Source organism: Puma concolor, chromosome A2, assembly GCF_028749965.1.
Source record: "Puma concolor isolate L17-30 chromosome A2, mPumCon1.1.hap2, whole genome shotgun sequence".
Classification (NCBI taxonomy): domain Eukaryota; kingdom Metazoa; phylum Chordata; class Mammalia; order Carnivora; family Felidae; genus Puma; species Puma concolor.
In genome coordinates, this window is record NC_141668.1 from 156,449,021 (window position 1) to 156,461,691 (window position 12,671).

Here is a 12,671-nt window from a genome sequence, read left to right on the forward strand (position 1 = left end):
GGTGAAGCGTCTGATTTGGGCTCAGGTCACACATGATCTCCCCCCGCATCCGGCCCTCTGCTATCAGCATGGAGTCCGCTTCAGATCCTCTGTCCCGCTCGCTCTGCCCCTCCCCTGCCTGTACTCTCTGTCTTTCCTTCTCTCTCTCTCAAAAATAAACATTAAAAAAATACTACATTTCTATTTCTTAGCAACCAGCTAGCAGCATGGAAGGAGCCCTTACTGATATGGTGAGACCCAAGGTAAGTTTCTCTTCTCTTCCTTTTCCCCCAAGGCTCATTTCTGGTGTGATCAGAGAGACACATAAAAGCTTGGGGGACTTGGGGCGCCTGGGTGGCTCAGTCGGTTAAGCGTCCGACTTCAGCTCAGCTCATGATCTCACGGTCCGTGAGTTCGAGCCCCGCGTCGGGCTCTGTGCTGACAGCTCAGAGCCTGGAGCCTGTTTTGGATTCTGTGTCTCTCTCTCTCTCTCTCTGCCCCTCCCCCGTTCATGCTCTGTCTCTCTCTGTCTCAAAAATAAATAAACGTTAAAAAAAATTAAAAAAAAAAAAAAGCTTGGGGGACTGGAGCCTGTGGCGTTCTCAGTGATCAGCAGGCCACTGTTCTTGGTTGACAACAAACCACAGGGAGAATGTCACTTCGGGGAACGTTGTGTCTCCCCAGAGTTGCAGTTAAGAGCAACAAAACCTGACAGGATTCCTGGGCCTACCGCCGTCCCTCACCACTGTCCCTTACAGAGGGAGAGACAGGCTTCCTTCCTGCAGTTCACGGAGGAGCTGGGTACATCCCTCTCTGCAGCGCGCCCCTGCGGCTTCCGTCCCGGGGACGTCCAGCCACAGCCAAAGCCCTCCCCTGGGTACTTCCTCCCGGGTACTTCCCTGCTTCTGAATCTACGCTGTAAATGACTGCTTTTTTTTTTTTTTTTAATTCTTTTTTCCTATTATAAGGTTGTACGATCACTGTAAAAACTCTGGAAAAAAAGCAGGAGTGCCTTAAAAAGTAAGAAAATCACCAGTAAGTTCATCTTCCAGAGAAAACTAGTGTTAACATGTTGGCATAGTTTTTTCTAGTCTTTTCTCTTGCTCTGCGTATGTGTATATATGCGTGTGTACATTTAAATACAGAGATATAGCCAAATTGCATCTATGATTCTGTATCATGCTTTTTTTTTTTTTTTTCCAGTTCTAGGTACTTCAGATGCATTTCTCCGTGTTACTAAACATTCCATGTAATATAACTTTAAAGAGTTGTACAGGGGCTAGACTTTATTCACTCTTTCTCAGAATGTGGGGGCGATAGGGCATATCTAAACGTGTAGCTACTTGAAATAACACGTGTACAGTTGGGTGCATAAGTTTGCATTTCTGATTATTCCCTTGGGCTAGGTTTCTAGAAGTACAATTAGTGTGTCCAAAAGTGTGAATGTTTCTAAGGCTCTCGTCGTATATCATGAAACTGCTTTTCGTAAAGGTTGTTCCAAACGGCCTTCCTGCAGCACAGGGGACGCTGTTCATCCCAGGCTCTCCGCTATACGGAAAATGGTACCTCACTTCTGTTTCACTGTATTTCTTTGACTACCAGCGAGGGAAGCATTTTAGGGTAGGCCTCTTCATCATTTGCGTATCTTCTTTGGCAAATCTCCCGGGGACATTAATTCTGGCTTGATCAGTAACCTGCTATTTCTTTCTTTCTTTTTTTCTTTTTTTAATGTTTATTTATTTTTGAGACAGAGAGAGACAGAGCATGAGTAGAGGAGGGGCAGGGAGAGAGGGAGACACAGAATCTGAAGCAGGCTCCAGGCTCCAAGCTGTCAGCACAGAGCCCGACGCGGGGCTCGAACTCATGAGCTGTGAGATCATGACCTGAGCCGAAGTCGGCCATTTAACTGACTGAGCCACCCAGGCGCCCCAGTATTTCTGATGCACAACAGCACACGTGCTGTCCCATGTGGGGGCACACCCAGCCCGGAGGCCAGCTTCTGGTGGAGGGTAAAGAGATCCATGAAAAGCTCAGAGTACAGACCTAAATGTGCAAGTGTGAAAGAGGGCCAGGACTCACTTAGAAAGCAGGAAAGAGTATTAGAACTACATAAGACTTTGTGGTAAGTTGATGAAACTTAGCCAGAATTACAGAGCGAATCCAGTGCTTAGAGTCGACAGAATTCCTCGCACGTGAGGCCCCTGAGAACCAAACAGGTTACTTGTCCGCACGCGAGGTAGTGGCCCCCATGGACATGGGACAGAGGCCTCGGGCTCCCAGGCTATCACTACTACATTCATTTGCTTGTTTGTTTATTTTTATTTATTTTTTTTTTTAATTTTTTTTTCAATGTTTTTATTTATTTTTGGGACAGAGAGAGACAGAGCATGAACGGGGGGAGGGGCAGAGAGAGAGGGAGACACAGAATCGGAAACAGGCTCCAGGCTCCGAGCCATCAGCCCAGAGCCCGACGCGGGGCTCGAACTCACGGACCGCGAGATCGTGACCTGGCTGAAGCCGGACGCTTAACCGACTGCGCCACCCAGGCGCCCCAAATTTTTTTTAAAGTAATCTTTACACCCACCATGGGGCTCAAACTTGCGACCCTAAGATCAAGAGTCACACGCTCCACCGATGGAGCCAGCCAGGTGCTCCTAGAGATAACTATCTTAGATGGTGGCCAGGGGGTTGAGAAATGAATACAACGGGGAGTGGCTATAGCCTCAAATCCCTCCCGGAAGGACAGGGCTAACCAAATGCTAACCAAGAGTAATACAGAAATAGACGTAGCAATCCCTGTCAAAAAAACACCAGCATTCTTCACAGAGCTAGAATAAACAATCCTACAATGTGTATGGAACCAGAAAAGGCCCCGAATAGCCAAAGCAATCCTGAAAAAGAAAACCAAAGCTGGAGGCATCACAATTCTGGACTTCAAGAAGTATTACAAAGCTGTAATCAAGACAGTATTTGGTAGCGACACAGAAACAGACACTCAGATCAATGGAACAGAATAGAGAACATAGAAATGGACCCACAAACGTATGGCCAACTCATCTCTGACAAAGCAGGAAAGAATAGCCAATGGAATAAAGACAGTCTCTTCAGCAAGTGGTGCTGGGAAAACTGGACAGCGACATGCACAAGAATGAACCTGGACCACTTTCTTACACCAGACACAAAAATAAACTCAAAATGGATGAAAGACCTCAATGTAAGACAGGAAGCCATTAAAATCCTCGAGGAGAAAGCAGGCAAAAACCTCTTTGACCTTGGCCGCAGCAACTTCTTACTCAAAACGTCTCCAGAGGCAAGGGAAACAAAAGCAAACATGAACTATTGGGACCTCATCAAGATAAAAAGCTTCTGCACAGCAAAGGAAACAATCAGCAAAACTAAAAGCCAACTGATGGAATGGGAGAAGATATTTGCAGATGACAGATAAAGGGTTAGTATCCAAAATCTATAAAGAACTTATCAAACCCAACATGCAAAAAAACAAATAATCCAGTGAAGAAATGGGCAAAAGGTATGAATAGACACTTCTCCAAAGAAGACATCCAGATGTCCAACTGACACATGAAAAAATGCTCCACAACACCCATCATCAGGGAAATTCAAATCAAAACCATAGTGAGACACCACCTCACACGTGTCAGAATAGCTAATATTAACAACTCGGGCAACAACAGATGTTGGTGAGGATGCGGAGAAAGGGGATCTCTTTTGCACTGCTGGTGGGAATACAAACTGGTGCACCCACTCTGGAAAACAGCATGGAGGTTCATCAAAAAATTAAAAATAGAACTTCCCTATGACCTAGCAATGGCACTACTAGGCATTTATCCACGGGATACAGGTGTGCTGTTTCGAAGGGACACATGTACCCCCATGTTTATAACAGCACCATCAACAATAGCCAAAATATGGAAAGAGCTCACATGTCCATCGATGGATGAATGGATAAAGAAGATGTGGGATACATATACAATGGAGTATTACTCGGCGATCAAAAAGAATGAAATCTTGCCATTTGCAACTACGTGGATGGAACTGGAGGGTATTATGCTAAGTGAAATTAGAGAAAGACAAATATCATATGACTTCACTCATATGAGGAATTTAAGATACTAAACAGATGACTGTAAGGGGAGGGAAGCAAAAAGAATATAAAAACAGGGAGGGGTCAAAACAGAAGAGACTCTTAAATATGGAGAACAAACAGAGTGTTCCTGGAGGGAGTGTGGGAGGGGGGATGGGCTAAATGGGGAAGGGGCACTAAGGAATCTCCTCCTGAAATCAGTGTTGCACTATCTGCTAACTCACTTGGATGTAAATAAACAATAAGTAAATTTTTTTAAAAAGAAAGAATGAAAAAATAAAGTTCTGATTTAGATACGTGTCAGCAAAAACAGCTAATAAATAAAGAGACATAAATACACATGTGGTTGACAGGTCTGTTTTTCCTCCTAGGCCAGCTTGAAAAAGTTGTTTGAAGGTCTTCAAACATTCTGACTGGAGAATCCTGAATTTTACCATAGAAGGCGGGTGACTCTCATTTTGTTTGAGGCTGACTGGTTTGTGGAGACACCCCTGATGAAAAGGCCATGTTCAGAGGCCGTCCTGGCCCCGATGTGATTTCACAGGAGAGTGACCCTAACAACTGTGTTGAGACACGGAGATAAGGGGAATTCCTGCAACTTCTTCAAGGTCAGATTTTGAGTACTTAAAATAAATGTCTCCTTTTTTTGAGGGGGGGAGGGCACGGAATAGAATCTTACTATCTCGTAAAGAACTTTTAAAAACGCACACAAAATACTGCACAGATATATTTCGAAGTACACCGGACAGCTGTCCCTTAAGTCTGATGGAAAAGCAAGTTCCAGGGGTGTCTGGAGGCTCTGTGGGTTAGAAATTCATTTCAACAGACACGAAGTCCTACCCCAAACGGGACTTGACAATTACATCTGAACGTCGCAAACATTTTTTCTCCTCGAATATAGTTCTCAAACCACTGTACGGGAGTCATAAAAATAGCCAGGCCTTGTCTTATAGTTTAAAATAGTTAGCCATTGACTCATTTATTGGTTTGTTCACTGCTCCTGCAAATAACTTCAGAAGCACAAATGGGCCTTGGGGCCAGAAATCATTTATGGTCTTTGTTTCTAGACCTGCATCAGAAGGAAACGTTTCTCATGGTGTGTTTTCTCTCTAGCCCAAGGAGGACACTTCCTTGTGGAAACATAAACTTCTTTCGTTTCATTTTTTTCTTTTAAGTAGGCTCCACGCCCAACATGGGGCTTGAACTCATGACCCAGAGATCAAGAGTCGCACGCTCGACCGAGTGAGCCAGCCAGGAGCCCCGAAAAGCATAAACTTTTATCTGTTTATATCAAGGGCTTAAACTCAATTTAAACAAATATCCACTGAGAATGTACAGTCTCTACGATACTGTCACAGCAACAGGACACAATTCCCATCCTCACGGGGAAGTTTTATCTGATGACGTAAAGAAGTTTCCACAGAGAAGAAATTCAAGGCAGAATGGGAAAAGTCTCAAGGCACAAACATTCCGACTGAGGCTTAATGCTGTTAATGTATTCACTGTCCTTCTGATGCAATCAGTTTATTTTGACACATGAAGGGCTCTGGGACTAATGAGAAGAAAATTATTTTCAGCATTTAATTTGATGTATAAACTAAATGTGTTTTCTGTACCAAAGACTCTTAATCTGTGTGTGTGTGCACAGAGAGAGGGAGCAGGTCTGAGGCGGGGTGATGGGAGGGGGCTTTCATAATGCTTCATTTTGCAGAAACTAGACTGTAGTCTGCGTTATTAGAGATATTTATTTATTTTTCATGTTTACTTGTTTTTGAGAGAGAGAGACAGAGCATGAGCAGGGGAGGGGCACAGACAGAGACACACACAGAATACGAAGCAGGCTGCAGGCTCGGAGCTGTCAGCCCAGAGCCCACTGCGGGGCTCGAACCCATGAACCACGAGATCACGACCTGAACCGAAGTTGGACACTCAACCGACTGACCCACCCAGGCACTCTACAAACAGATATGCTTAAGTCAAATATCCTTTATACATTCAAATACACACGCACACATACATCTATATATAGCCATGCTCTTGACTAGCAAGATAGAAGATATATGATGTAGGTCAGATATTTGTACAAGGCGATCGCCACGCTCTACAGAAGGTTTGCGGCGACGCACAAAGTTCTATTAACAGATTTTAAATAAGTTGGTCTTTTTTTCCCCTTAGAGTCTATTCAGACATTTCTTTCCTTTCTCTTTTTTCTTTATTTATTTTTTGATTAAAAAAATTTCTTTTCGTGTTTATTTATTTTTGAGAGAGAGACAGAGCATGAGCGGGGGAGGGGCGGAGAGAGGGGGAGACACAAAATCTGAAGCAGGACAGAGCTGGACGCGGGGCTTGAACTCACGAACCACGAGATCATGACGTGAGTCAAAGTTGGACGCTTAACTGAGCCACCCAGGAGCCCCTGAGATTTTTTAAAGTAATATATTTTTTATATATCAAAATTTTAAAAACATATCCTTTGACCCAGCAGTTTCATGTCGGGACTTGGACTTACAGATATAAACCCAAATACCAGCTGAGAACACAGACAGTGAGAGTCACCTCTTTTTTTTTTGTAACAGCAATTGGAAAAATAGGTGATTGCTTACATAAATCACGGGAGATCCATTATGATGGGGTACTGTGCGTAAATTACAAAGGATGGGGGGTCGGCACATGCTGATGTAGAAGGATCACTAGGATATATTATTAAAAATTTTTTTTTTTTCAACATTTATTTATTTTTGGGACAGAGAGAGACAGAGCATGAACGGGGGAGGGGCAGAGAGAGAGGGAGACACAGAATCCGAAACAGGCTCCAGGCTCTGAGCCATCAGCCCAGAGCCTGACGCGGGGCTCGAACTCATGGACGGTGAGATCATGACCTGAGCCGAAGTCGGCCGCTTAACCGACTGAGCCACCCAGGCGCCCCAAGCTGTGTTCTTATATATTTGAGCTGTGTTTTTTATCCAAACGTTTTTTTTTTTTTTATTTTTTTATTTTTGGGACAGAGAGAGACAGAGCATGAACGGGCGAGGGGCAGAGAGAGAGGGAGACACAGAATCGGAAACAGGCTCCAGGCTCCGAGCCATCAGCCCAGAGCCTGACGCGGGGCTCGAACTCACGGACCGCGAGATCGTGACCTGGCTGAAGTCGGACGCTTAACCGACTGCGCCACCCAGGCGCCCCTATATTATTAAATCAAAAAAGCAAAAAGGCATGTGTGTAATATATGTCACGTTTTAAAAATAAGTCTATCAACAGAAACATGGAGGTAATGCAGAATGTTTTTCTGGAAGAGACCAAAAGAAGCCATTAACAGGTTGGGGGGGGGGGGGGGAGGGTGGCCTGCAGGGAGTGAGACTTCAATGTTCAGTTTCTGTGCAGTTAAGAAAAAAACTCTTAACCTTAGACATGCATTACTTTATTATTTTGTATTTTTAAGTTGTTAACATGGGTTATCTGGACGAAGAGATCATCAGATCTTTTTTTCCCTTTTTTTCTCTGCAATTAAAAAATAGTCTAGGGGGTGCCTGGGTGGCTTAGTCAGTTAGGCGTCTGGCTCTTGATTTCAGCTCAGGCTGTGATCTCACGGGTTGTGAGTTTGAGCCCCAGGTCGGACTCTGCACTGAGTAAGCGTGGAGCCCGCATAGGATTCCCTCTGTCCCTACCCCTCCCATGCATGAGTGTGCTCTCTCTCTCAAAACAAATAAATAAACATTAAAAACAAATAGTGTAACAGATGCTGAATTAAAGATACAAAAAACAAAGTACAACCGTAATTGAAAAAAAACCCAGGAATTATGCTCCTGATGGTATGGCAGACAAAATAACCTAAATTATTGTCCTGCTGATAAATAAGTGAAAAAGCCAGACAAGTTATAAAAAAAGAATTGTTTTAAAGGTGTCACTTAGCTGGTAAACTAAGAAATGAGGTTGAAATATCAAATAAAAGCTAATAGATGGACCTTCACTAAAGAGCATGAAAGATATTCTAAAATATATATTTCAGATAAAGGGGAAATGATTTCAGATGTTAAGGTCAGAGACATAAAAAGGAAGAGTGAGGGGGCACTTGGGTGGCTCAGTCGGTTGAGCGTCCGACTTCGGCTCAAGTCACGATCTCACGGTTCGTGAGTTCGAGCCCCGCGTCGGGCTCTGGGCTGACAGCTCAGAGCCTGGAGCCTGCCTCAGATTCTGTGTCTCCCTCTTTCTCTGTCCCTCCCCTGCTCATGCTCTGTCTCTCTCTCTCTCTCTCTCTCTCTCGCTCAAAAATAAACATTTAAAAAATTTAAAAGAAAAAAAAGGAAGAGTGAGAAAAGCTCTCAGTAAGTATCCAGACTCAGTGCAATTGCATTAAACTCCCAATAGATATTTTTGTGGAATGTGACAGGGTGAATCTAAAATTCATATGGAAGGGCAAAAGATTTGATCGCAGCCAAGCTATTCCTAAAGAAAAAGAACAAAGTAGAAGGACTACCCTTACCAGACAGTAAGACCTGTAAAATTAAAATAAAGCCAATAAATAACGAGCACAGCAAAAAGCAAACGAACCAACAGACAGAATAAAGATCCTATAAACAGGCCCTTGTATATATACGCAGAAACATGACATTGATGGAGAGGCAACTAAAGATCAGCAAGGCAATGCGTGGACGGGTCCACTGAGGGCACTGAGACACTAAAAGCAACAAACAGCCCTAAAGGAAAAAAGTCATTAAAATTTCCTGCATTAACTTCAGAGTTTCTACTCGTCAAAAGACACCATAAAAATTAGAGAAATTGAGACCCGGGAAAAAATACTTGCAATACATATAGCTGGAAAAGGATTAGCATCCAGAATATTTTCAAAGTTCCTACAGTCAATAGAAGACAACCCAGCAACGCATAAAGGACACAGGGATTTACCGGAAGGGAAAACACACCGGTCCCCTAGACACGTTAATAACTGCTAAGCTTCACTGAGTGCGCAACGTCTCTCATTTCAACCGTGACCCACAAACGGATCCATCACAGCCGCGCGGTAATGGGGACCTCATCTCTGCTCGCATGAGCACAGGTTTACGTGAGCAGTCTGAAAACAAGCAGGGTGTTCCTGAGTGAGGTCGGGCACGTGCATACCCCGCAGTTCAGGAGCTTGGCTCTTAGGGACACACGCCAGACACGTGCTGACACTGTATGTCAGCAAATACGTACCGGAACACTCACCGTCTGGCTTGGCTCATCGTTGCACAAAACACTCCACCAGCCACGAGTGGCGGATGGACACATAAACTGTGTTCTGCGCTGGGAATTCCACGCCACGTGAGCGAATACCACACAGCGGGGAAACAGAAACGCAACGTAACTCTGTGCACCAGTGTGGGTGAGCCCCCAAAAATGCTGAGCGAGGAAAGCGAGAGGGAATACACGAAATATGATTCTACACATATAAAGCTCACACACAAGAAAACCAAAAAACACACACTGTTTCAAAACTACATACAGAGGTGATAAATTTATAAAGAGAAGAAAGGGAATAATGCAGGATAGGGGTTGGCCAGGGGAGGGGCGGTGAGTAGGGACAGAGTAAGACTGGGTAGGGGACCCTGGGTGTTCTAAGGGACTGGAGTACTCTTTCTCAAACTGAGAAGGAGGGTGCAGCGATGTTCACTTTATTCTTTGAATTGTATAAGACATTATACAATATATACATACATATATCATATGTACATGCAATATTGTATATACATATGTATACGTATATACATATACATATACATATATATACATGATGTATATACATATACATATATATATATATATATATATATATATATATATATATGATGTATTTCATGGGGGGAAAGGCGCACATATACCTTGCTGACCATAATGGGGAATAGGTTATAGGCCAATAGGAAGAAAATTTATCAATGGATTTACAATGGGATTCCCCAGCTTTAATCCATTATCTGCTTTTCCCAGAGTCATCTATCCAGGCAGGATTCAGTCAGGCTTAGAAAAAGAGCTTACATCGAGTGTGGCCAGATGATAAACACCACCTGAAACGAGACACTGTAAAAAGCCATGCAACATTATGAGCCACTTGTCTCTGCCTCACAAGTAAACGGCTCAGTTACTTAACTCCGCTAAACAGACAAGAGCTGAGGGCAAGATTCTGTGCGAACCTGCAATCTCACAGGCTAGAAGTGAAACGAAGCAACAGAAATCGCACTTCACGTGGCGAAGGCTGACAGTGACCTCCGAAGTACACTTGAAAACCGGAAGTCTGCCACGACCTCCATTTACCTTGGTCCCCGGAAGAACTGGCACCTGCTTTCGGTTGTCGTTCACGGAACCAAGTTCTTTTGTAAAGGGGGATACATGCTCACCTGTGCTTCACCATGTTTTGATCATGGCAAAAATGACTGAAGAATCTCGCGTAGAACAAGTGCATGACAGCGTGTTCCTTCCCTCCGATGTACAAATCCACAGGCATCCAGTAATCTGCCAAGGCGGCGTTAAAAGGGCTGGAAGAAAGAGAAACGGTCGTTTTTTAAAAACCCACTTTGCCACAATTACATAAATCAGACAGACCCACTGTAATCTGCATACGCTCTGAAACAGATTATGTCAGAGAAACACTTGTTTTCTTTTCAAAAATATTGTAAGAGAAAAACTTATCTACTAAAGGAAAGTCAGGTCCGTGTTAAATTCAGAAATTTATAAAAACTGTTTCAGAAGTTGCTGCTGACAATTTAACAAATGCCGATTTCCATATAAAATGGAGACAAGAGGAAAACATAGCAGCAAAAAAAGGTATTTCCGGGAAAGAGGTATTTCTGTAAAATGCATATTTGAATATGTGGATTTATGTTTTAGTTTTTATTCCGATGAGGCAATTGGGATGTGTGAGTTCTTACCAACAGGGGGCAGTATGGCATTTACGAGGAGATTAACAGGTAGACACTACATGTACATTTTAAAATAGGAATTCTATCTTACTTTTAAAAGCAGCGTTAAAACACAGATAGTCAGCGAGAGCCTGTATACGGTCTCCTGCGTGCAAGCATAGTTAGGGTAACCATCACAAAATCGGGCCAACATCTCTCTCTCACCTAACAGATGCTATCAGTGACAAAGATCCTACACGAAAGGCCTCCTCATACTCCTGGGGAGTAAAGAAAATACTACTTCCCTCTATTTTCTGGCTGGGACCCTGAAGGGGGGTCTGTGAGTATGCAGAGGTGTGTGCCGGTGTGCGTGTGCGTGTGTCGTGGGGAGGGGAGCAGAGCTGGCTGAGGACCTTTACCTTTTTTGAATGTTTATTTATCTTCGAGAGAGAGACACACACAGAGTGCAAGGGGCAGAGAGCAAGGGAGACGCAGGATCCGAAGCAGGCTCCAGGCTCTGAGCTGTCAGCACAGAGCGAGACACAGGGCTCGGACCCACGAACCACGAGATCATGACCTGAGCTGAGGTCGGACGCTTAACTGACCGGAGCCACCCAGGCACCCCTGGCTGAGGACCTTTAACCCCAAGATAATGTGCTTCCTTGAGCTCATCCAATGAAGTAAACCTCTGCCTTCGGAGGATCTGTACTCCGTGGTTTCAAATATGGGTGAATTCTCTTCCCTACACCTCAAAGCAATTTTTTCCCCCAGCACGGACTCGGCTCAGGCCGCAAGACAGAGCCAGCCGCTCAGCAGGTAAACCTGGCCAACCGCCCGCATTCGCACCTTCATGCAGCCGGGTTTTCTCCAGTCACCGTGCCAGAATTCTGGTAAAACTCAAACAATTTTTGTTCTTTGTGAGTAACGGTTCCTCAGAAAAATCCAGCTGCCGATCCATGTGCCAGAAGAGAAAGGGAGGTCGAGGGTGAGACTCCTCGGGAACACGAGTGTGGGGTGCATTAAGACATGGAAAGTAGCCATTGCCCCAGGATTTACCCCGGAAGCCAGGCGGTAAGCACTCAAGCTGTGCTAAAACTAGCAGCTGCATTTTTATGATGTGCTAAAGGGTGTTCCCAGATCGGGGGGCTGTGAAGGAAGGCCCCAGAGGCATCTGTCGCCAGTCAAGGGTCCGCGCTGATATAGAGCTTTCATCCTCTGTAAGAAGGTGTTCCTCGAAGCATTCTGACAGGTAGAGCCTGACGGCCCTGGCATTCTGAGCAGCTGCTACCGGACGGATCGTGCCAACAGCTCCTTCTAGAAGGAAGAGCCAGAAAAGGGGCCCTCTTCCCAGCCGCGGCAGTCCCCGGGCATCGTGGCTTTGCCGGCTATGGTTTACTCAGGGTCCGCTCATTCCTGGATGGCCTGAACTCAAATTACAGACTGGCCATCTCGCAGGGCGGGACTCCGGCACGGGGAGGGCCAGAGCACCCATTCTTTTGCAATGATGAAGGAAAAGGAGTGGGGGGAGGGTGCGTTCTGATATGCAGACTACGAGACTACGGGGCTGGAGAGCAATGGTTCTCTTGAGGATGACAGCAGGCTGCCGAGGTCTTTGATGCATGGTGGGTGCGATCTTAAGTGCTCTGCGACAGCCTTCTTTCGCTCATTCTCTTTACCCTCTCTCCCTACGGCTCTTTCCCTTATTCATTTATTTCTCTTTG

General features: G+C 44.8%; 1 protein-coding gene across 16 annotated transcripts in view; it reads right to left on the reverse strand.

Annotated features, from left to right (window-relative positions):
* Positions 1-12,671, reverse strand: part of LARS2 (leucyl-tRNA synthetase 2, mitochondrial) — a 194,054-nt gene that overhangs the window by 36,803 nt on the left and 144,580 nt on the right. For all 16 annotated transcript variants that reach the window (XR_015248421.1, XR_015248419.1, XR_015248423.1 and 13 more), the window contains one exon: positions 10,450-10,587. Coding sequence is in view for 11 of the 16 variants with exons in the window: in XM_086698442.1 (XP_086554568.1) it covers positions 10,450-10,587 (138 nt within the window). In the remaining 5 variants the exon portion in view is untranslated. The remainder of the gene's footprint in view (positions 1-10,449; positions 10,588-12,671) is intronic.